Consider the following 24,032-nt stretch of genomic DNA (forward strand, 5'->3'; position numbering starts at 1 on the left):
ACCGCCACCGACACGCTCTGAGCAAGAGTTTATTCTGGAAACTGAGTGAATGACCAGTGTTGGGGAACTCATTACAGCTAACTCCAGTTACATAATCAGATTACTTTTTCAAGTAACCAGGGAAGTGACGCATTACTTTTTAAAATAGGTAACAATAGTTACCGCACTTTTCACATTTGTTGCGTGTGTGTCTCAGGAGCTCCTGAATGGGTGGAGAAGATCCGCAGCTCGGAGAGGGACATCGGAGGCGATTACATCATGTCCTGTGTGTCCAGCGGGAAGCCCAAACCCCACGTGCACTTCCTGAAGAACGGGCAAATGGTACGGCTTTATTACAGCAGATCTGAGGGAACTCCCGAGGACGGCTGAATCCTTATTTTGCTGTCGTGCGATTGGCTAATGTGACTGATCCTGCGTTCAGGGTTTAACCCGTTCTGGAGTCTCCTCTGCTCTCTCAGCTTCAGGAGCTTGTGCTGTCCATACACATGTCAGAAAGCGTGTAGATTAGTCAGATGCGTTCGTAAACTGCTGAAGTTGATCAGTGTAATGAAGGAGTGTGTTTGTGGAGGTCGAAGCCTGGCTGTGTTCCCTTCCCATCATGCTCCTGGTTACATAAGGCACAGCAGATGGTTCTCACACAGACACCTGAAGTGTGTTAGCGACCAGCGACACGCAGAATAATAATCAAACATGACTTCTGACGTAATAATGATGCATATAATATGTATATCAAACCTTATATATATATATATATATATATATATATATATATATTAGTGTGTATATATATATATATGTATGTATATATGTATGTTTGATTAATTAAATGAAAAAAAAAATGGGAAAATCTAATATTTTATTTATTTATTAATGTATTTATTTGAATTAATTTGCATTAAATTATGGATTTTCACTGCATTATTTATTAATTAAACTGTTTTTATTTTTAACTGTTTAGTTTAAAAAAAATCTTATGTTTTTATCTAATCAAATAAATTATTAAATTGTTTATATATATATATATACAGTAAAAATTATTTGTAAGTTTTTTCCCTACATTTTTTAATTGAAAACTATCTTTCTTACAATGTTATTTTACAGTTTGAAGAGCTGGTTCTCAGAGGCTGATGATAAGCAATCGGAATATGATGTTGGTGGTGTTTTATTAATGAAAGCGTCGAGTGTGAGTGTTGGCGGATGGTTAGGGTTAGCGGATAGTGTTGGCGGATGGTGTTAGCGGATGGTGTTAGCGGATGGTGTTGGCGAACGGTTAGGGTTAGCGGATAGTGTTGGCGGATGGTGTTGGCGGATGGTGTTGGCGGATGGTTAGGGTTAGCGGATGGTGTTGGCGGATGACTCTGTTCTTCATTCTCTCCATCAGCACGCCAAGAACCACGAGTTGCGCTTCACGGATCTGGCGTTTGAGGATTCAGGGATGTATCAGTGCATCGCTGAGAACCGTCACGGCGTGATCTACGCCAACGCCGAGCTCCGCGTGTTCGGTGAGCTAACTCTGATTGATCAGAGGTCAGAGGTCATCAGGAGCCTGAGATGTTCCTCCATTGACTGTGTGTGTTGTGTTGTTTTCTCAGCCGGCGCACCGTCGTTCGAGTGGAACCCCGTGAAAGCTAAACTCCTGGGGGCCCGAAACGGCCGTGTGGTGTTCGACTGCAGACCCAGAGCGGCTCCGAGACCCAGCATCTCCTGGAGCAAAGGAACCGAGCTCCTGCACAACTCCAGCAGGTCAGAGGTCACGCATCTCTCACCACCAGGGCTCCCTAAATCTGTTGGGAATCTATAAAAAAAGTCAAAGTTTTTATAATAAACGCACACAGATAACGGTCCTTGAAAGTGCTTGAATTTATTTTGTGCAAATTCCATATTATTTCTCCGGTCCGCTAATAGTTATTTCTCCAACACTTCGTGCCCTATGCATACTAGCTTGCTTGATTTACTTAAGTTACGCGTATTTACGTGTTACATTTAGCCGTTCATTCACTCAAAACTGTAACACTGTATCTTACGAGGTAACACGATGTAACATTGCTCTCACTTGAAATGTGTCCCCACCTTGAGTCCTCGAGTTCGAGCGTATCGGACCTGGAAAGGTCTTGAAAGATCCTTGAATTTGACTTTAACCGAGGTGTGGGAACCCTTACGACACACTCGCTCGACACACTGAGCTGGACGATGACATCACGGTTTTCTCCAGAGTGGCTATATATATATATATATATAAATGAACTAAATGATAACGTTTTTACAACTGTGACACTATTTTAGAGACCAACTTTGCTGCATTATTTTCCTGTTATCTCTGTAACGATCTGTATTGTAAAAAGCGCTATATAAATACAGGAGACTTGACTTGAGTTGTCTAGCGTCACGTCCTGCTCAAATAAAGCCTTTCCTTCCTCACGCAGGCTTTTCATCCGGCCGGACGGGAGTTTAGAGCTGCTCAACGTCACCAAATCAGACGAAGGCAGATACACGTGCTTCGCGGAGAACGACCGAGGCCGAGCGAACAGCACCGGATCGCTGTTAGTCACGGGTACGACATGGAAACACAACACACATCCTGTTCAGCCTCTGTGTGTGTGTGTGTGTGTGTGTAACGGTAACGATAATGATGATAACTGTAACGGGAACTATGATTATAACTGTACTTCTCTTTCTTTCCTCAGACGCCACTAAGATCACTCTGGCCCCGTCGAACGGTGACATCAGCGTGGGCCAGAGCGCCAAGATGGAGTGTGCGGCGTCACATGACCCGACCCTTGACCTCACCTTCATCTGGTCCCTCGACGAGCACGTCATCGACTTCGACCGAGACAGAGAGCATTACGAGCACAAGATGGTGAACTTCAGTCTGTATAATACTGATAATAAACATGAATATTATTAATAATAGCTGACCTTAAGGCCTGTTCACTCCGAGAACCAGAACCATATTAAAAACTGTAACGTTAACTATTACGATGATAACTGTAACGTTAACTATTACGATGATAACTGTAACGTTAACTATGATTAGTGTAATCGTAACAGTTAACTATGATGATAACGCTAACTTTAACTATTACGATGATAACTGTAACGGTAATAATAACGCTGTAATGATAACTGTAACAATAACTCTGATAACTATGATGATATGATTCTGATTGGCTGTCAGTGTTTTACCGTTCTTCAGCTGAGACCGATTCCAGCGATATCGTTCCTCTTTGTCGTCACAGTTGTTGTGACTCTTTATTCACTTTACGCTTGCAGTCTTGTGTGTTGATCAAACTTATCTTGTCGTTGGTCAGGATGTGAATCAGGGCGGTCAGGCCGGGACGTCGAGCTCAGAGCTGCTGATCAGTAACGCGCAGCTGAGACACGCGGGACGATACGCCTGTACGGCTCAGACGCCGGTGGACAACGTCACGGCCGCCGCGGAGCTGGTGGTCCGAGGTGAGGCGGGATGAACCTGAAGTTTCCCGTATCCCAGAATGCTTTACTCCACACGCCGAGCGACAGAAATCCAGTGAATGCGTCAGGCCGCTGGGACTCTCTTATTGGAGGATATATTAGTCAAGCCGAGTCTCCTTCATCTCTACAGAGATTTAACAATATAGAGTTTCACAGCAGCGTTACAGGGATAACAGGAGATTACAGACACAGAGAGAGTTACAGCAGATCTAGAACACAGTTACTGTCCGGATAAAGTTAGTTAGGATTGATTGTGTTGTTCCGACTGTTCATTTGCAGGACAACAGTGTTTGGTCAGCATCAAAACATGTGCAGCTCGTCCTGAATGGCTGAAAGTTACTGAAGTAAAATATAAACACTCGTATGAGTCAGTAGTGTTCATCCAGAAGAGTTAAACCTTGAGTGCTCCTCATGTCTCCTCCTCAGGCCCTCCAGGTCCTCCCGGTGGCGTGCGTGTGGACGAGGTGACGGCCAGCAGTGTGAGGGTGACCTGGAGCCACGGGACGGATAACCTGAGCCCCATCTCCACATACAGCGTCCAGTACAGAGACGCCAGCGAGCAGGACTGGAGAGACGCCTCCACCGGTCAGAACTGCACGCTCCACATCAGACACTGCCTGCGTTTACATGGACCCTCGTAATCTGAGCGTAATCCGAATAGACAAGTAAAGTAACCCCGGCAATCGGAATGAATCGGCCGGATCTGATTAAAATCTCACTCAGATTGTATTCCCTTTATAATCCGATTGAGAGGACATGTAAACACTCGACCGGCTTGAGGAATGTGCAATGCCGTAGAAATAGTGTGATGTTCATGATGAATAAAGTGTCATAAATGCGCATGTCTAACGATTAAACCCGATCCGACGCTTGTGACGTATAAACACACACATCGACCCGATCACTTTTTTAGCAGTCGTGTAAAACTACATTCAGGTTCATCGTTGTGTCCATGTAAACGCAGCGCTGCTGTAGCGTTAGTCCGGGTCTGAAGCCGCTCTTCTGTCTTCAGCTCCGGCGATGGTGGAGGGAAACGCCGAGATGGCCACCGTCACCAACCTGACGCCCTGGACGGAGTACGAGTTCAGGGTCACGGCCACCAACACACTGGGCACCGGCCCTCCGAGCGACCCTTCACCCCGCGTCACCACCAGAGAAGCCCGTGAGTCCCGTCGGCCTTCACTGACCCCTGACCTGCCGCACTCATGTTCTGTGTGTCTGACCTCAGGCTCCCCGTCCCGCGCCGGCTCCCGCTCATGCTAGCTGTGGTTGTGTCCGTCCTGCTCCGTTTCATAATTAACCACGTGTTTTACCCTCATCTTCGATCACCACCACACCGTTACACGATCCTTCAACCGTGCAATGCTAATGCTACGTACATGCTAAAAAAATCCATAGTTTTTAGTGCAGGAACCAAATTTGGTAAATTATTAAACACTGTCATTATATGCATAATTGATCTGTTGTTTTGGAGTTTGTTATTTCTGTTGTGATCATGTTGGTCATGATTTTATGCAGTTATATTTGTCTCAAAATACTTCAGTAAAATATATTTAACCGTATTCCCATATCCAACACACACTTTCAGAACGAATGCTGTTAGTACACATGAGTTTGCATCAGGGCTATTATAGGTGACCAACTAAATTACAAAAAATACTAAATTACATCATTTAATTATATTTTTTTGTACTATGTCTGACACATATATTCATTGGCAACTCCTGAAGTGTTTCCAGTAGAGTGTGTGTATTAGTAAAGTGTGTGTGTGCGTCCGGCGTTCAGCGGAGACTGTATAGTCGTCTTCCCTCTGCCGCCCCCTACTGATCCGCCAGTGCAACATCTTTACATTAGAACTGCAACTTTATACAAACTACAGTATATATTTTTTGAAAACATTTTTGAGCAACATTGATATTTTTGTGTTAGAAAATAATATTTAGGTTCAATAAATGTAGAGTTTTTTTTTTATCAGTCTTGAGATATAATAACTGAATTCATTCCAGTAGAGTTAATATTGGTACTTCAGTAAGTAATAATTACCATGACTTTGTTTTTGCTGATAGTGATGTAAACCTCCAACACTGACTGAGTATTAAAAGCATTCTGAACACACAAAACTGCATTGCAATGCCACTGTGAACATCCGTCATGTATGTAATGTTTGACCCTCTCTCTCCCTCTCTCTCTCTCTCTGTAGGGCCGGTCGTGGCTCCGTCAGACATCGGTGGAGGAGGCGGAGCCAGTCGTGAGCTCACCATCACATGGACGGTACCGTAGCTCACATGATTATGGATAGCAGCAAACACACTTTCTCTTGTCATTTTCATCCGACACTCATCTTCAGTTGTTTCTGGAACAAGAGTAAATGTGGGCGGGGCTTGATTGTGTTAATGGGGAATTGATTGGATGGTTGTGGTTTGCTATTGGTGGATCTCATGTGAGTGACAGCTGGTTAAAACTGAAACAAACAAAAAACACAGGTTATCGTTATTGTAGTTATTGTTTCTATATCCTAAAGGTTTGTTTGTGTATCATTTGCCTGATTTATAGAACATTTTTTCTGTAGAACATGATTCATGGTTCTGATTTTGGTTCTGGTTCTGATTTTGGTTCCGGTTCTGTTGTGTTCTGGTTCCGGTTCTGTTGTGTTCTGGTTCCGGTTCTGATGTGGCTCTGGTCCGCAGCCGGTCCAGTCGCAGTACTACTACGGCAGTAACTTTGGCTACATCATCGCCTTCAAGCCTCAGAACGACCCCGAGTGGCTGCGGGTGACGGTCACCGATCCACAGGCCCGGAAGTACGTCCACAAAGACCCCAAGATCCCCCCGTCCAGCCGGTTCGAGGTGAAGATGAAGGCCTTCAACAGTCAGGGCGAGGGTCCGTTCAGCGTCAGCGCCTTCATCGAGTCGGCACAGGACGGTGAGTGCTTGAGTCAGACTCACACGGCTAATGCAGGTGTAGAAGCTCTGACTGATGTGTGTGTGTGTGTGTGTGTGTGTGTGTGTGTCAGTTCCTGCAGACGCTCCCATCATCGCCGAGGCCAGAGCGCTGTCGGCCACACAAGCCGTGGTGTCCTGGGTGCCGGTGCAGAACGTCCAGGGCTACCAGGTACGGCCCAACACACACTGGTCTCTGTTAAAGGGGACATATCATGAAAATAGGAAATCTGAGTTTGTCCGTGTGTAAGTGCTGTAATCGGGTCCCCGGGGCTTCTGCCAACCCAGAAAACATGAAAAGTGAAACCCAGTAAGTTTGTTCTGGCGAGCCTTTCTCTGCAAACATGTCAAACAACAAGCCGATCAGATTTCGCTCCCCTTCTGACGTCGGAAGAGGATCTTATTATAATATTAGCGGCCCTTAATCTGCTCGTTTATAATATTAGCGGCCCTTAATCTGCATGTTCACACACACCAGCGACATTGGGTTCGCGAGCGTCGACAGAGCCCAGTTGTAACGCACTGGAGAAGATCCAGCTGAGCCTGAAACTGTTCTGTGGTCAGCACAGACGAGACGACACTGCAAATTTGACGAGTTATAATAAATGATCTGGTATTTTGAGCTGAAGTTTCACAGATATATTCAGGAGACACCATACAGTCATATGACCTCTTGTGCATGTGTGTGAACTCGGCTGTTCTCTCTCAGGTCCGGTACTGGAGGGAGGCGCTGGAGAACGAGGCGGCGGTGCGGTGGGTCCCGGTGCAGAGTCGAGAGAACCACACACGCCTGGACAACATGACGGCCGACTCGCATTACCTGATCGAGGTGCGGGCGTTCAACGGCGCCGGGTACGGACCCGCCAGCCAGAGACACAAGATCCACACCAAGAAAGCCCGTGAGTCTGAGCGCACTGACCCGACACTGAACCACCAGTCCAGAGTACTCAAATAATATACACATATACATATTTCGAGGTTGTGGGGGATTGTGGGAGTTGTAGATTTACAGTTAAAGACCAGATATGAGTCAGAAGTGCGGTCAATATAGTCAGAATACATTCAACTCAATGTCCGAGTACGAGATGTTTGTGTTCTGATGGTGTTCCTCAGCTCCCAGTCAGCCGCCAAAGATCTTCACCACAAAGAAGCACCACAGCAGCGCCACCATCAACATCGGCTGGGAGAAGGTGCAGTCGCTGGCCAACGAGTCCAACGTGGCCGGATATAAGGTCAGATGAACATGCACATCTATATCTCAATCAATACATCATCAGTTTTAGCGTACATCACTTTGGGTCTAATATTAGTTTCATGCCTCTTTCTAAAATAACTATGAACATGTTCGCTTTCACAAATACATCATCAGTGTAGAGAACATGTGCGTTCTCCAGTGTATATTACATTTAAACTGCAGCTTTCTCAGAGTAAATCTGGCAGGACTCAAACTTTCATTCTAGTGAGATGTTCAGAATAATCATAGTTATTGTTTTAGGCTTTTATGAAGCCATTGAGATATGACGTTATATATCCACGTTAACAGCCGTTTTACCGGCCGAGTCGTCATGGAACTTGTCTTACGCTAATTAGCCTCTTTTAAACGTGTTTCTGATATGAGCTGCAGCTTTGACTCACGTAACGATCCTCCCTCAGATCCTGTACCGGAAGGACGGGCAGACCAGCGGGATGCTGTACACCACGGAGAAGCAGTCCATCGACCTGCCGCGCATGAAGGAGGATTACCTGGTGGAGGTGCGCGCTCACAGCGAGGGCGGAGACGGGGCCGTCGCTCACATGTTGATCCCAGGTACAGAACCGTCAGCGTCTTCCTCAAACGCTCATTTATACACAAGTTCATTCATGAGCAGTTCGGCATTATATTTCTCTGCGTTTGGTAGATGCTTTTATCCAGAGCCAATCGCATTGGATTCAATCAAAGACACTTTTGTTTCTTGAAATTAAGTAAGCATTAACTGAACGAAATAAGAAAACAGTTGGACTTGCCAATGTGCCAATGCACGTGCCAGTGCACATTTGCGTGCAAGATTTGCATCTAATTAAGGTTTAAATAGGAAGCGAATGCAATCACCATTTGTTTTTTCCCTGAGGAGCCAAGTGGACTCAGTTCAGTTCAGTGTTGATTCAACTCAGTTTAATGTTGATTCAGTTCAGTATTGGTTCAGTTCAGTGTTGATTCAACTCAGTTTAATGTTGATTCAGTTCAGTATTGATTCAGTTCAGTTCAGTGTTGATTCAACTCAGTTTAATGTTGATTCAGTTCAGTATTGATTCAGTTCAGTTCAGTGTTGATTCAACTCAGTTTAATGTTGATTCAGTTCAGTATTGATTCAGTTCAGTGTTGATTCAGCTCAGTTTAATGTTGATTCAGTTCAGTATTGATTCAGTTCAGTGTTGATTCAACTCAGTTTAATGTTGATTTAGTTCAGTATTGATTCAGTTCAGTGTTGATTCAGCTCAGTTTAATGTTGATTCAGTTCAGTATTGATTCAGTTCAGTGTTGATTCAATTCAGTTTAATGTTGATTCAGTTCAGTATTGATTCAGTTCAGTACAGTGTTGATTCAACTCAGTTTAATGTTGATTCAGTTCAGTATTAATTCAGTTCAGTGTTGATTCAACTCAGTTTAATGTTGATTCAGTTCAGTATTGATTCAGTTCAGTTCAGTGTTGATTCAACTCAGTTTAATGTTGATTCAGTTCAGTATTGATTCAGTTCAGTTCAGTGTTGATTCAACTCAGTTTAATGTTGATTCAGTTCAGTATTGATTCAGTTCAGTTCAGTGTTGATTCAACTCAGTTTAATGTTGATTCAGTTCAGTATTGATTCAGTTCAGTGTTGATTCAGCTCAGTTTAATGTTGATTCAGTTCAGTATTGATTCAGTTCAGTGTTGATTCAGCTCAGTTTAATGTTGATTCAGTTCAGTATTAATTCAGTTCAGTGTTGATTCAACTCAGTTTAATGTTGATTCAGTTCAGTATTGATTCAGTTCAGTTCAGTGTTGATTCAACTCAGTTTAATGTTGATTCAGTTCAGTATTGATTCAGTTCAGTTCAGTGTTGATTCAACTCAGTTTAATGTTGATTCAGTTCAGTATTGATTCAGTTCAGTTCAGTGTTGATTCAACTCAGTTTAATGTTGATTCAGTTCAGTATTGATTCAGTTCAGTGTTGATTCAGCTCAGTTTAATGTTGATTCAGTTCAGTATTGATTCAGTTCAGTGTTGATTCAATTCAGTTTAATGTTGATTCAGTTCAGTATTGATTCAGTTCAGTACAGTGTTGATTCAACTCAGTTTAATGTTGATTCAGTTCAGTATTAATTCAGTTCAGTGTTGATTCAACTCAGTTTAATGTTGATTCAGTTCAGTATTGATTCAGTTCAGTTCAGTGTTGATTCAACTCAGTTTAATGTTGATTCAGTTCAGTATTGATTCAGTTCAGTGTTGATTCAGCTCAGTTTAATGTTGATTCAGTTCAGTATTGATTCAGTTCAGTGTTGATTCAATTCAGTTTAATGTTGATTCAGTTCAGTATTGATTCAGTTCAGTACAGTGTTGATTCAACTCAGTTTAATGTTGATTCAGTTCAGTATTAATTCAGTTCAGTGTTGATTCAGCTCAGTTTAATGTTGATTCAGTTCAGTATTGATTCAGTTCAGTGTTGATTCAGCTCAGTTTAATGTTGATTCAGTTCAGTATTGATTCAGTTCAGTGTTGATTCAACTCAGTTTATTGTTGATTCAGTTCAGTATGAATCAGTTCTGCACAGTGTTGAGTTCATCATGTAAAGTTTTTTTATTATAATACAAAGTCGACTCATCTGTATAGTTTTCTAACATGTGTGTGTGTGTGTGTGTGTGTGTGTGTGTGTGTGTGTGTGTGTGTGTGCAGGTGCAGCGGCTCTGGCGTCTCCGTCTCTCAGCTTCTTGGTCTCGCTGCTCCTCGCGGCTCTGTTGAGTTTGATTCTCTGAATGTAGATTCGTCCTGATTCGACGAACTCTCACGGATGAAACACGCTCATGTTCCCGAGTCGGTCCGGACTGAAGATTCGGGACAGAACGTGTGTTCAATGTCAGTTCAATATGCCTTACAACATCTCACTCTCTGATTGGTCCAGCAGGATCTGCCACAGGAACTGCTGCCGCGGGACTTCCTGTGAGGTTCAGCGGTGACGGATCAGCGTCTGAGCGTCTCATGTTCGTCTTTATGTCGTCGTCAGATCAGTGGCTTTCTCTTATTTCTGTGACGGATACAGTCAAAGCAAACGATTCTTTCACTTTTACTGGATTATTATATATGCAATAATTTATATAGAAATTGGTCTATTCGGTATCGTACCCATTTTTATATTAGCATACCTGTCGATTTTTTGAACTATAATTTGTGCTTTGGAGCGTCAGCGGCTGAATGAAGTGGACGTTTGTGTCTGATGAGACATGATCAGCTGATGTAAACCAATGCGTTTGTGTTTCGATGAAACGAGCGAATGAATATAAGCGAGCGTGATGAACAGATTCAGTGATTTATAATTGATTCTTTGGCACGAACGCTTTTGTTTTGACTGTATCATTCTGTCGTTCGCAGGTGATTCGTGATGAATGTCATTTAACGGCGTTTTATTTTCAGAATAATGTTTGTAACAGTCGCTGCACCGCTAACTTTAATGAACATTTCAGTCTGAACTTTATATTCAAGTGTTGCTGATTCAAACAAAAACTGATTCATTCCAGTTCTGAAATCTTATGATTTCTGTTCACTCCTTTATAAACGGATGATACGATTGGCCATTCATCTGATGATGGACGTATATTTTGTGTTATTGATCAGGAGAAACGCTCGTACAGGATCAGAAGGGTCTTGTGTTTAAAGATGATGATGATGATGATGAAGCTTCTCCTGATCTTCATCTGCGTGAGAGAGATTTGCCAAACGCATGGATGCCTTGAGATTTAGCGGCCTGCAGTTATTCAGAGGCCAGATGCATGATGGGATTGAATGGACTGGTCTTCATACTCATTGGTTCAGTTCAAGCACAGGTCCGGCTCTTTAACTAGACTAACCTGTCCGTGATTATTACCTGCTTCATTCAACTCTTCAATTAAACTTTATAGAGACCAAACAAACACGTCTGCTGTCAGTTTCTCATTCTTTATCGCAAAATGATTTTAATACATGATTACAAGTGCTGAAATATGGACCTCACTATTCTTGAGAACATTTAATCAATGTTGTTCTTCAGGCAAAGAAGCTGCTGAATAATAAAGTAGACATATCTTTGTAAAGAAACCTCAGTGCTGATTCTGAACTGGCTACTCGCTGCTGTCTCAGACGACGACATCACTTCCTGACGGCCACCACCGTAACTTCTGTTGGGTGCAATTCACAACCTCACCACTAGATGCTGCTAAACTTACACACTGCACCTTTAAACTACAAGCAGAAATGAGTGAGGAAATGAGTTTCAAACTCAGGATTGAGATAAGCTACATGCGTTTCCTTTAAACATTTACAAATATCCATCTAGCCCCTTTTCATGGTCTGTCCCAAATGTGAGGTTGTGTGTTCTTGTCAGGTCCAGATGACGTCCAGTGGCAGTGTGATGATGACCATTGGCCGTCAGGGGCGTTTCTAGGTTTTAAAAACATCAGGGGCTGAACCCGAAACATCAGGGGCTGGGGTGGGGAATAAGATAACATGATTCGATACAGAGAATAATGTGTATTGCAGGCCTATACACGGGGCAGAGTGACTGGTTAAGAAAAAACATCTCTGGTGGCACTATAACCACACCAGCCCACATTACCACACTGTCACACACATGCAAAGGTGAGGAAGTCAGGGGGGTTCAGGGGCATAATCCCCTGAGAAAATGTGGATTTCTCAGACCTACATGTGTGCATTTTAAGGTGTTTGAAGGTCATAAAAATGGTATAACAATAGCTTTAAAAGCATATCAGTGGGCAGTAGCATAAAATATTACAGATTCTTAAATATGAGACTGAGGATGTTGAAATGAATGATCCATGCTTGGATGCAAATGCAGAATGTTTCTGCTTATTGTTGACAATACACAATCCATATTCCAAACAGGAATGGCCTTAATGAGAAATCTTTCGAGGATTATTTTACATAGATGTTATTTTCAATCAAACACCAGTGCAATCTTTTTGTGTCCAGAGAAAAAGGAGCAATTTACATATTAGCATTAAAGATTGGTTTCAGCAACCAGTTTCTTTCTAAGGTTAGCAAATCAATATTTTTGGCACTAATCTGTTAAGTTAAAGTTCAATTGTGCACTCATAAAGACAGTCACTTGTCGCCACCTACTGGCTTAATAATGCAAGTTGGGCAAACACAGACAGGCGGAGTGATACAGACGGTGAAAAGGCTGATAATGGTGAAATATTCCAACACATTCGAGGACCATTTCACAAGATGTAAACAACACTGGTCCAGAAGCACTTCCTGTTTCAGTTTGTAACGGTTTTCTTTATTTCACATGTAAAGAAAACATCTTAAAGATGTTTGTTTAACTTTTTGATTCATTTTTAAATGTTCTGTTGGTTGTATTTTATCCCAGCTTTTATGTAGTGTTAAAAAACTAAAACAGGAAGTGCTTCCGGACCAGTGTTGTTTACATCTTGTGAAATGGTCTATATAATTTGTATATGCATTTCACACCTAGGCCTTCTGTCCTGCCTGAATTAATAACTTTTAATAGTGCATTTACGGTAATTGAAAATGAACGTGAACGCGCATCCCATTTACGACAGGTTGGAATTCATTAACACACACATTTCACATCGACGTTTACGAAGTATTTGTGAATCAGGAGAAGAGTTTTCGCGAAGGTCTCTGCGCGCAAATCACTCTCATATTTACTCGATTTAAACCCGGCTAGTCTGTCTTCTGCTGTCAGATCAGCATTCAAGAACTATCTCAACTGTTAATTAACAGATATAAGATAAAATAATATCAGAATTGTCTAAAATTAACACAAGAAACTTACTTTTGCTATGGTCAAATAAATGTTCAGTAGGCTAATATCTTCAATATATAGGCTATATTTCGTCCCGCTAACCTCCATAATGTGTCGTGTTTCAAATCAATGCCAGTTGGAACTCCTAATCAAATGAAAACATTAATTGCTGCCAGGTGGTGGTTAATTAATTGAATTAACGAGATGAATGCGTTCCTGATAGCCTGTATTAAGATATATATCGCTGTCGTCAGTGTAGAGATGATTCAGAGACGCTTCAGTAACAGTGAAATCATATATCTTAAGAAAAGCACGTCTGATAAGAGTGACTTGATAAAGGTTAGTCTTGGGTGATTTGTCCTCGTGTCTGTGAGGGAGATTTGTGTTTGGAAGAAGCTCATTTTCACCCTTTTTCTCTTTGCTGTTGATGGACTTGAACCAGGTCAGTGCCATTAGGCTTTGAAGTGAACAGAAGCATTCTGTTTTTATGTTGGAGTTGTTTACTAAACTTTATAGATGGTGAAAATAAGCTTTGTGAACCACTGAAGCTTTCCTTCAACACCATTAGCCTACTACTCTTCGTTTGTCGCCATCAGTGATCAAATAGATGATGGTCCTGTGTTTGTTTGTTTTTTCCCACAGGTTATTCATGGTGAATTTCCCTGCGGTGATTGAGTCTGGATCTGACTCCAAATTATGCATAACTCTTCTGAAACCCCTTTCAAAACCCTTTCACTGCTTCTTTTGTTTCCAGGTCTAGACTCTAGATGCGTGTGGCTCTTTTTGTCTCGGTTTCTTGTATGTTAACTGAAGTTCTCTACAGGCTCCTCGGGTAGATCTAGATTCGGTGCAGAAGCTGAAGGTTGAAGGTCTTCAGAGCAACTGAAGAGAACAGATGTTTCACCATTTTGAGTGTTCTGACCATAAATGAAAACAAATTAAATGCAGGTTCTTTTAAGATGCAGAAATTTCAACTTCAATGGCCGCTTGTAAATGTTTATTATTCCTGTCTGTCTTGCAGTAGAATCTGGTCGTGGTGGAGGTGAGTTTGCTTCGGTGTAAGACTTTGAATGGAGCCAAAGCAGCTTTTTGCACTTCTCTTTCTGTGCAGATGGTTGGGGTTAATATAACCTAACGGACAAAGATAACCGGATTGGTCAGTGGACAAATGATCGCTGCTTCCACTTCAGGGAGTCGGTGCTGTGGCCTAGTCGCGGTCGCCTAGGTCTTTGTGTCTCACTGCCTCATCGCTTCTCTGTGCTCCACCTCCATCACCTCCCCTCAGGTAATCCCCTTGGTAGTGTTGGGACTCTTCACTCCATGGCTACTCCATTCTGTGACGCCGCCATGCGATGCAGTCCTGAGTGTGGGCTGGGGCTCCGTCTGCTCTTCCCTGCTTAAGGCCGTCCATCCGTCCGTCCGTCCGTCCCCCCCCGGCCGTCCGTCCGTCCCCCCCGGCCATCTGTCCGTCCGTCCGTCCCCCAGCCGTTCATCCGCCCCCCCCCGGTCGTCCGTCCCCCCCCCCCCGGCCATCTGTCCGTCCGTCCCCGGCCATCTGTCCGTCCCCCCCCCTGGCCATCCGGCCCTCCAGGCCGTCCGTCCATCTCCCCCCCGTCCGTCCGTCCTCCCCAGGCCGTCCGTCCGTCCCCCCCAGGCCGTCCGTCCGTCCCCCCGGCCCCCCCCGGCCGTCCGTCCATCCCCCCCCAGGCCGGCCGGCCGTCCGTCCATCCCCCCCCCCGGCCGTCCGTCCATCCCCCCCCCCCCGGCCGTCCGGCCCCCCAGGCCGTCCGTCCCCGGCCGTCCGTCTGTCCGCACCCCCCCCCCGTCCGGCCGGCCGGCCGTCGAATAAAACTGTGAAAAGGTTGGTGCAGGTGGTTGTGACAGCCGGGGGGACGGCCTTGAGCAGGGAAGAGCAGACGGAGCACCAGCCCACACTCAGGACTGCATCCCACGGCGGCGTTTCAGAATGGAGTAGCCATGGAGTGAAGAGTCCCAACACTACCAAGGGGATTACCGGAGGTGATGGAGCACATCCATGTAGCCGGAGAAGCGATTAGGCAGTGAGACACAAAGACCTAGGCGACCGCGACTAGGCCATGGCGTCGCCGAATGGAGTAGCCATGGAGTGAAGAGTCCCGACACTAGTCTCCCAAGTTTGAGGTGAAAATACGGTAAGTTGTTGTGTAAGGAAAGTTCAATGACAGATCTGAGGCCTTAACCTAAAGCACTTTGCTTCTGGTTTAGTTTTGCCCAAGTTTGACGTGACCGTAAACGCACAGCAGACCTACAGCGTTGCAGTTATGGGATTGAAAGTTGAGTCTTGTGCCAAGTAAGTGATGCTTTATTTTCTTGTCTTGTGGTTGGTCAGTTCTTTATCTTGTTCTGATGTTTCCCAGATGTACATATGGCCAACCTGTACCTGGGCAAGCCTTAGAGAAGTGTGCCGTGATCCATTTCCATACAGTCTGCTTCATCATGACCAGACAGTGCCTGACTCAAACCACAGGTGTGTGTGACTCCTGCCTTACCAATGAGGGTTTTCCTTTTGCCTATGCTTGACTTAATTGTGTCTTTGTTCTCCTACCAGATGAATGCCACAGGCTGTGCCTCTCTTACTGTTGATGCGTCAGTGTTTTTCAACACCAAATGCAAGACTCATTTCTTGTAAATGTGAATGATACTGAGGAGGGAACAGGTGAGCTATTGGCTGATCTCAACCATATACTCTTTATCATCTTTACAAGACATCCACTTTAAGCCACAAAGTTGATATTCTTCACTGTTTGTTTGGACTTTCTCTTGCAGATGTAATGGTGTCAATCTGCAATGGTGTCCATTACAAACAAAGCTGTATATCTCATGGAGGGGAGCAACTGGCCCAACAAACTGCTGTTGAATCTAACCACAAACAAGAATGGACGGGCTGCGCTCTCCCTAAACACTGCTAATCTTAAGGCTGATCTGAATCTGGTGGTACGACTTGTATTTTGTAAAAATTAAGACTTTCTCTAGCATGAAACTGATTAAGTTTGATCTTCCCCAGGCGAGTGCTAAACCAGAGGTTTCTTATGGTTATGAATCGCCATACTTCACTACAGATACAAGGTTTGTTAAGCTTCTCCTACTTCTTACACCTGACAACCCATTGTTTAGTGAACTGACTATAGTGAAGCTCAATCAGCCGCTCAAATGTGGTGCTTCGTTTCCAGTGACCGTGGAGTATTCATTTGTTGGAGAGGCTAGTAGCTACAGTGCTGACAATCTATATGGTGAGTGGACATTAGTTTTGTAGTTAAGTTTTGTAAGTCTGGTTTGTTTGTTACGCAACTTGGACACCCATGTCTTCTGTCAGGTATTTTCCAAAGGAGTGATTGTCCTCCATGGATTTCAGACGGTCAAAGCAAAGGCTGGTGATGTAGTCACAAGCGGCTCCGAGACGTTCCAGTTGTCTGTAAGCGTCGATATGGCTCCAGCAGTGCAGATTCTGGTCTACAGTGTTCTTCCCAGTGAGAATGCAGTTGCTGCTAGTGTGCCGTTTGATACTGATATGTGTTTCCAGAACCAGGTACTGTATGATGTGGCTATTTTTCAATTTGGGAATGTTGGTGTGTGTCCTACAGCGTGTTGGTCCTTGTTCCAGGTGTCTCTGCCGTTTTCTCCAGCTACGGCTGTTCCTGCGGAGGGAAACGTTCTGATGGTTTCTGCTCAAGCGGGATCTCTGTGTAGCCTCAGTGCTGTAGATCAGAGCGTCCGGATCCTGGAGCCAGGAAGACGTCTGAGTGCTGAAGGGGTGTCTGTGTGCCTCAATCAGGTTTTAGTTTGGGCTTTAAATCTGAATATTTCAGTGTGTGGCACTTCTGATTAGGATGCCACTTCAGTGTACCTCAGTGTCTGAAGTACAAGGGCCTGAGTTTTTGTCGCAACTTCAGTGTCAGTATGTCTGTTAGTTTGATTCTTGTTCTAGAAATTGGTACATGACTTTAAGAAAAAATGAAAACATGTAGTCTTTTGTGTTGTAATGGTCTATACTAGCTTTTGTTACTGAATGTGATCTTTTAATGTTTTGTCCGTTCCGTTGTTCCATCCGTCGGTCGTTCCGTCGGTCGTTCGTTCCGTCCGTCCGTCTGTCGGCCGCTCCGTCCGTGTCCGTCGGTCGTTCGTTCCGTCTGTCGGCCGTTCCGTCTGTGTACGTCGGCCGTTCGTTCCTTCCGTGTCTGTCCGTCGGTCGTTCGTTCCATCAGTCCGTCGGTCGTTCGTTCCATCAGTCCGTCGGCCGTTCCGTTCGTTCGTTCGTTTGTTCCGTCCGTCCGTCGGTCGTTCTTTCCGTCCATCGGTCGTTCGTTCCGTCCGTCAGTCCACATTGGTTGGAGAGGCTAGTAGCTACAGTGCTGACAATCTATATGGTGAGTGGACATTAGTTTTGTAGTTAAGTTTTGTAAGTCTGGTCTGTTTGTTACGCAACTTGCACACCCATGTCTTCTGTCAGGTATTTTCCAAAGGAGTGATCATCCTCCATGGATTTCAGACGGTCAAAGCAAAGGCTGGTGATGTAGTCACAAGCGGCTCCGAGACGTTCCAGTTGTCTGTAAGCGTCGATATGGCTCCAGCAGTGCAGATTCTGGTCTACAGTGTTCTTCCCAGTGAGAATGCAGTTGCTGCTAGTGTGCCGTTTGATACTGATATGTGTTTCCAGAACCAGGTACTGTATGATGTGGCTATTTTTCAATTTGGGAATGTTGGTGTGTGTCCTACAGCGTGTTGGTCCTTGTTCCAGGTGTCTCTGCCGTTTTCTCCAGCTACGGCTGTTCCTGCGGAGGGAAACGTTCTGATGGTTTCTGCTCAAGCGGGATCTCTGTGTAGCCTCAGTGCTGTAGATCAGAGCGTCCGGATCCTGGAGCCAGGAAGACGTCTGAGTGCTGAAGGGGTGTCTGTGTGCCTCAATCAGGTTTTTGTTTGGGCTTTAAATCTGAATATTTTAGTGTGTGGCACTTCTGATTAGGATGCCACTTCAGTGTACCTCAGTGTCTGAAGTACAAGGGCCTGAGTTTTTGTCGCAACTTCAGTGTCAGTATGTCTGTTAGTTTGATTCTTGTTCTAGAAATTGGTACATGCCTTTAAGAAAAAATGAAAACATGTAGTCTTTTGTGTTGTAATGGTCTATACTAGCTTTTGTTACTGAATGTGATCTTTTAATGTTCTGTCCGTTCCGTCGTTCCGTCGGTCGTTCGTTCCGTCCGTCGGTCGGTCGTTCCGTCCGTCTGTTGGCCGTTCCATCCGTGTCCGTCGGTCGGTCGTTCGTTCCGTCCGTCCGTCGGTCGTTCGTTTCGTTCCGTCCGTCGGTCGTTCGGTCCGTCCGTCCGTCCATCAGTCCACATTGGTTGGAGAGGCTAGTAGCTACAGTGCTGACATAATCTATATGGTGAGTGGACATTAGTTTTGTAGTTAAGTTTTGTAAGTCTGGTCTGTTTGTTACGCAACTTGCACACCCATGTCTTCTGTCAGGTATTTTCCAAAGGAGTGATTGTCCTCCATGGATTTCAGACGGTTAAAGCAAAGGCTGGTGATGCAGACACAAGCGGCTCCGAGACGTTCCAGTTGTCCGTCAGCGTCGATATGGCTCCAGCAGTGCAGATTCTGGTCTACAGTGTTCTTCCCAGTGAGAATGCAGTTGCTGCTAGTGTGCCGTTTGATACTGATATGTGTTTCCAGAACCAGGTACTGTATGATGTGGCTATTTTTCAATTTGGGAATGTTGGTGTGTGTCCTACAGCGTGTTGGTCCTTGTTCCAGGTGTCTCTGCCGTTTTCTCCAGCTACGGCTGTTCCTGCGGAGGGAAACGTTCTGATGGTTTCTGCTCAAGCGGGATCTCTGTGTAGCCTCAGTGCTGTAGATCAGAGCGTCCGGATCCTGGAGCCAGGAAGACGTCTGAGTGCTGAAGGGGTGTCTGTGTGCCTCAATCAGGTTTTTGTTTGGGCTTTAAATCTGAATATTTCAGTGTGTGGCACTTCTGATTAGGATGCCACTTCAGTGTACCTCAGTGTCTGAAGTACAAGGGCCTGAGTTTTTGTCGCAACTTCAGTGTCAGTATGTCTGTTAGTTTGATTCTTGTTCTAGAAATTGGTACATGACTTTAAGAAAAAATGAAAACATGTAGTCTTTTGTGTTGTAATGGTCTATACTAGCTTTTGTTACTGAATGTGATCTTTTAATGTTTTGTCCGTTCCGTTGTTCCATCCGTCGGTCGTTCCGTCGGTCGTTCGTTCCGTCCGTCCGTCTGTCGGCCGCTCCGTCCGTGTCCGTCGGTCGTTCGTTCCATCGTTCCGTCCGTCCGTCGGTCGTTCTTTCCGTCCGTCGGTTGTTCGTTCCGTCCGTCAGTCCACATTTGTTGGAGAGGCTAGTAGCTACAGTGCTGACAATCTATATGGTGAGTGGACATTAGTTTTGTAGTTAAGTTTTGTAAGTCTGGTCTGTTTGTTACGCAACTTGCACACCCATGTCTTCTGTCAGGTATTTTCCAAAGGAGTGATCATCCTCCATGGATTTCAGACGGTCAAAGCAAAGGCTGGTGATGTAGTCACAAGCGGCTCCGAGACGTTCCAGTTGTCTGTAAGCGTCGATATGGCTCCAGCAGTGCAGATTCTGGTCTACAGTGTTCTTCCCAGTGAGAATGCAGTTGCTGCTAGTGTGCCGTTTGATACTGATATGTGTTTCCAGAACCAGGTACTGTATGATGTGGCTATTTTTCAATATGGGAATGTTGGTGTGTGTCCTACAGCGTGTTGGTCCTTGTTCCAGGTGTCTCTGCCGTTTTCTCCAGCTACGGCTGTTCCTGCGGAGGGAAACGTTCTGATGGTTTCTGCTCAAGCGGGATCTCTGTGTAGCCTCAGTGCTGTAGATCAGAGCGTCCGGATCATGGAGCCAGGAAGACGTCTGAGTGCTCAAGGGGTGTCTGTGTGCCTGAAATAAAATGAAATAAAATTAAAATGTAGTCTTTTATGTTGTAATGGTCTATACTAGCTTTTGTTTTTTGTTTAAAAAAACAAAACAAACTAGCTTTTGTTACTGAATGTGATCTTTTAATTTGACGGTCGGAAGTCTGTCCGTCGCATTTAAACAGTCTTTTACCGTTAAAATCAGAATAATTTTTTACAGTGTGTTTTCTGAGAGGCTTTCCTCAGTTTGACCCTCAGTGTCCATCGACAGGATTTGTTTGTAGTTTTGATGCTTTTGTTCATCGGCAGAATTCCTTTAGTTTGAACGTTCAGGGTTTTTCTGCTAGTCATGGACACTGGAATAATAACAGTAAAACCATCGTTAGCAATAAAGTAATCAGGGCAATCACAATTACCATCCATGCAAGAGTCAAAGTACAAATAATCAGAATCCTAATCATCTATAAATAGATATAATTGTATATTTATACATGTATGTGTGTGTATATATATATATATATATATATATACACATGTCAGTAAATGATTAAGTAATAATGAATGTACGTAATTATTGATTTTATAAAAGAAATACGTAAGGCAAAGGATGTTGATCACCCCCTTCAGATGCTAGTGTCAAATCATTTATTCAGTCAGAGCAAATGAACAAAACCGAGAACAAACTTGAAACCAGGCTTTAGAGTAGACGAGTGACATAATGAGTAATGAACTGACAGAGACGGGATATTATGAACAGACACCAACAACATAAATGGGAAGAGCTGGGTAGCCTACAATCACAAGCGATGGGAACAAACAAGGATTATGGGAAATGTAGTTCCAGGATGAATGGAGACCCCATGGAAACACAACAGACTTTGTGACAAAAACTACAAGAATAAATTCTATTTAGTTTGGTGAACATTAACCTATTGTGTGCAGTCATGTTTAAATACAGTAATGCAGATACTCTGTCTGTGTAAAGCTGGATCTACAGCTGCATGTTCATGCGTGTTTAAGGCCTGTAAGAAGGAGAAATAATGTCATATAAGACGGTAATTACAGCATGACATTACATCCCGAAAGTAGAAACTGCCTCGCACTATATCTGAACTTCCTTTGTAAAACTGCTGTAAACATGACTCCGCTTACTGGCAGACTAATATAAACCTCATAAATAATATTTCATAAAGTCATTCAGATTTATTTCATTGGACTCGTCTTCTATATCCCATAATTCTGATTTACAAAAGCAACTTTGCTCTTTCTGCTGCTCGGGCGTGGGGGAGGGGCTCGTGCTCGTGTCTCAGTGCGTCTGACGTCAGCACGCAAAGCCCCAAACCCGAGACTGAAGCTGTAAACAATAAAACCCAGCCCGTCCATCATCCATGCGCTAAACATGCATTTATCGGCGATGACGGTCGTGTTCTCGGTGCTGTTGTGCCTCTCATGCGCTTTCCGGTCCGCTCGAGGTGAGTGAGTGTGTGTGAGCGAGTGTTTCGACCCGGTTCGGCTTTATTCAGTCAGGCTCCGTGCTAATGCTATCTGTGCTAATGCTAAAGCCGCGACCGTTATTCCCAGATCCCCGATCACCGCGACCGTTATTGCGGTGTTCCCCGGACGAACGCGTTCTCCTCGGCGTTCTCGACGGCTTCTGTGGCGAGCGGGTCCGTGGACGGGTTCGGTCTCTGAGCTCAGATGTGTTGAGTGGGTCGAGATTGAGCGGACACACATCCAGCTTAAGATGGATGATTACATCAACACTCCCATAAACACATCATCTTCAGTCCTGATTCATTTCTCAATAATCAGGCAATATCATTCATATAGTGACACATGAAGGTGATTGTGTTATAACGAAGCTGCATATATTTCATACTCATCATCTTTGTTTCTGTGTATGAATTGGGCCTATATTACACCGATGAGCTCTTTACGACTGATAAACCAGTCAGTGTTAGATCTGATTATTACAGCGCTATATCTGATTAATACACCAGTATTTGTCCATTTATGAGATGACAGCAATCATTCCTCATTATTAAATGGTGTCAAAATCATATCTTTCGTGATGTCACATTCTGTGGCATTAAAAAGGTGAAAATGATTTGGTAAATTGGTTTTCAGTTAAGAAATTAGGCATCTCTCTCTCTCTCTCTCTCTCTCTCTCTCTCTCTCTCTCTCTCTCTCTCTCTCTCTCTCTCTCTCTCTCTCTCTCTATATATATATATATATGTATATGGGCTGGCAGATCACATGACCCTCGTGATCCCACCCATCCATCATCCACCCCTCCATCCATCATCCATCATCCACCCCTCCATCCATCCACCCATCCAGTGCTTTCAATTTAGTTCAAGTTTTAATCATTTTTTTAAACTTATTTTTAAGTTTAGTTTTGGTCTTACTTAATTTTTATAATTTTCATTCAAATTAACTTACAAAAATAACTAGTTTATTTTAATGCTTTTTTGTTTCAGTTAACGTCAATTTCAAATCAGGACAATGTTTATGTTGTGACAGAATAATCTGACAGAATAAACCCAGAAAACTGCAAGAATAATGATCCAGTGCTCCACTCGTCATGCAGCGAGTGAATGTTTCATTATACATATTAAATATTAGTGCTCATCTTCATCAAGACCTTCAGATGTTCAGCACAGGAATGATCATATTTCATATAACAGCACTGTTGGGGCAAGATTATCTATTTTTCTTTCATGCCAAAAATCATTAGGTTATTAAAGGGTTAGTTCTCTTTAAATGAGCATTAGCCCATGATTTACTCTCCCTCAAGCCGTACGTTTGGCAGAAAGCTAGAATTGTACTTTGTAACATGTTAAATATGAATATTTTTCTAACATAAACACATATAGTTTTGCCTCAGAAGGCGTTTGCTAACCCCAGAGCCGCGTGATGTGCGTTTACGGCGGATAGATGCATGATTTTGATCTTTAACTGTTTGTTGCAACCCAGTGCCATTATAAAGCTGTGAAGAGCCTGGACATGTTTAATATAACGATATAATAATAATAATATAAAAACTTTATTATAACTCTGATTGTGTTCGTCTGACAGGAGAGAGTCACATACGCCGAGGATGGCTCGATGGGCTAATGCTCATTTAAAGAGAACCCTTTAAGATGAAGATCAGGTCCATGAAGATATTTTGTAATTTTCTGACTGTAAATAGATTGAAATATATATTTTTGTGAGTGGTTGCAGCAAAAGTGAGAAAATCAAATATGGTGTGTGTGAGTCATGTGATCACCGCGGCCCAATCTCTAACGCTGGTGTCTGTGTGGTGAGCAGGTTACTATGGCAACCCCCTGAACAAGTACATCCGTCACTACGAGGGCCTGTCGTACGACCCGGATCAGCTTCAGGACCGGCACCAGCGGGCCAGGAGAGCGCTCACACACTCGGAGCGCGAGCTGGAGCTGCAGTTCCACGCGCACGGCAGGTGAGACACACACACACACACACACACACACACACACACACTTACTGGTTCTGCCACTGAAAACATTTGTAAAATAGCCGTCATGTTTGAAATGCGTGTTTTCCACCTGCAGACACTTCAACCTGCGGATGAAGCGAGACACACGGCTGTTCTCCGAAGACTTCAAACTGGAGATGAGCGGAGGAGAACTGGAGTACGACACCTCACACATCTATACTGGAGAGATCT

General features: G+C 44.0%; 4 protein-coding genes across 7 annotated transcripts in view; all 4 read left to right on the forward strand.

Annotated features, from left to right (window-relative positions):
• The window catches only part of cntn1a (contactin 1a), a 30,412-nt gene extending 18,857 nt beyond the window's left edge, over window positions 1-11,555 (forward strand). Inside the window, exons 10-24 of one of the 2 annotated variants that reach the window (XM_039664179.2) lie at window positions 197-321; window positions 1,382-1,502; window positions 1,593-1,743; window positions 2,424-2,551; window positions 2,685-2,857; window positions 3,309-3,453; window positions 3,898-4,056; window positions 4,484-4,633; window positions 5,672-5,742; window positions 6,159-6,393; window positions 6,485-6,582; window positions 7,120-7,309; window positions 7,524-7,642; window positions 8,064-8,217; window positions 10,322-11,555. In XM_039664179.2, the coding sequence (XP_039520113.2) occupies window positions 197-321; window positions 1,382-1,502; window positions 1,593-1,743; window positions 2,424-2,551; window positions 2,685-2,857; window positions 3,309-3,453; window positions 3,898-4,056; window positions 4,484-4,633; window positions 5,672-5,742; window positions 6,159-6,393; window positions 6,485-6,582; window positions 7,120-7,309; window positions 7,524-7,642; window positions 8,064-8,217; window positions 10,322-10,401 (2,099 nt within the window). In that variant the 3' untranslated portion in view covers window positions 10,402-11,555. The remainder of the gene's footprint in view (window positions 1-196; window positions 322-1,381; window positions 1,503-1,592; window positions 1,744-2,423; window positions 2,552-2,684; window positions 2,858-3,308; window positions 3,454-3,897; window positions 4,057-4,483; window positions 4,634-5,671; window positions 5,743-6,158; window positions 6,394-6,484; window positions 6,583-7,119; window positions 7,310-7,523; window positions 7,643-8,063; window positions 8,218-10,321) is intronic. The other variant, XM_089127631.1, reaches the window with a different exon arrangement.
• A 3,915-nt stretch (window positions 11,556-15,470) lies between these two features.
• LOC120474004 (pregnancy zone protein-like) lies at window positions 15,471-18,642 on the forward strand. Of its 2 annotated transcripts, XM_089127988.1 has the most exons (10): window positions 15,471-15,580; window positions 15,654-15,738; window positions 15,806-15,915; window positions 15,997-16,104; window positions 16,215-16,382; window positions 16,453-16,514; window positions 16,619-16,678; window positions 16,762-16,974; window positions 17,050-18,108; window positions 18,184-18,642. In XM_089127988.1, the coding sequence occupies exons 7-9, from the start codon at window positions 16,676-16,678 to the stop codon at window positions 17,272-17,274; spliced, it is 441 nt and encodes a 146-aa protein (XP_088984114.1). In that variant the 5' UTR covers window positions 15,471-15,580; window positions 15,654-15,738; window positions 15,806-15,915; window positions 15,997-16,104; window positions 16,215-16,382; window positions 16,453-16,514; window positions 16,619-16,675; the 3' UTR covers window positions 17,275-18,108; window positions 18,184-18,642. The 2 variants fall into 2 exon arrangements, with proteins under 2 accessions (XP_088984114.1, XP_088984113.1); XM_089127987.1 differs by having other exon boundaries at window positions 16,215-16,514.
• Window positions 18,643-18,767: 125 nt separating this feature from the next.
• On the forward strand, window positions 18,768-20,379 carry LOC120474068 (alpha-2-macroglobulin-like protein 1). Of its 2 annotated transcripts, XM_089127990.1 has the most exons (3): window positions 18,768-19,124; window positions 19,200-20,129; window positions 20,205-20,379. In XM_089127990.1, exons 2-3 carry the CDS (start codon window positions 20,028-20,030, stop codon window positions 20,373-20,375), a joined length of 273 nt encoding a protein of 90 aa, XP_088984116.1. In that variant the 5' UTR covers window positions 18,768-19,124; window positions 19,200-20,027; the 3' UTR covers window positions 20,376-20,379. The 2 variants fall into 2 exon arrangements, with proteins under 2 accessions (XP_088984116.1, XP_039520045.2); XM_039664111.2 differs by lacking the exon at window positions 20,205-20,379 and having other exon boundaries at window positions 19,200-19,716.
• A 1,267-nt stretch (window positions 20,380-21,646) lies between these two features.
• Window positions 21,647-24,032, forward strand: part of adam10b (ADAM metallopeptidase domain 10b) — a 14,982-nt gene continuing 12,596 nt past the window's right edge. Inside the window, exons 1-3 of the mRNA XM_039664175.2 lie at window positions 21,647-21,813; window positions 23,654-23,804; window positions 23,917-24,032. The exon at window positions 23,917-24,032 is cut by the window's right edge and continues 3 nt beyond it. Coding sequence (XP_039520109.2) covers window positions 21,741-21,813; window positions 23,654-23,804; window positions 23,917-24,032 — 340 coding nt within the window. The 5' untranslated portion in view covers window positions 21,647-21,740. The remainder of the gene's footprint in view (window positions 21,814-23,653; window positions 23,805-23,916) is intronic.

Source organism: Pimephales promelas, chromosome 25, assembly GCF_988280905.1.
Source record: "Pimephales promelas chromosome 25, fPimPro1.hap1.1, whole genome shotgun sequence".
In the NCBI taxonomy this organism is placed as follows: Eukaryota; Metazoa; Chordata; class Actinopteri; order Cypriniformes; family Leuciscidae; genus Pimephales; species Pimephales promelas.

Bases quoted from the DNA above. Each gene is read 5' to 3' on its own strand.
- LOC120474004 (XM_089127987.1), top strand. The intron at 16,975-17,049 runs GTACTGTATGAT...TCCTTGTTCCAG, and splicing joins ATATGTGTTTCCAGAACCAG to GTGTCTCTGCCGTTTTCTCC.
- LOC120474068 (XM_039664111.2), top strand. From the start codon at position 19,023: ATGGCTCCAGCAGTGCAGATTCTGGTCTACAGTGTTCTTCCCAGTGAG. The intron at 19,125-19,199 runs GTACTGTATGAT...TCCTTGTTCCAG, and splicing joins ATATGTGTTTCCAGAACCAG to GTGTCTCTGCCGTTTTCTCC.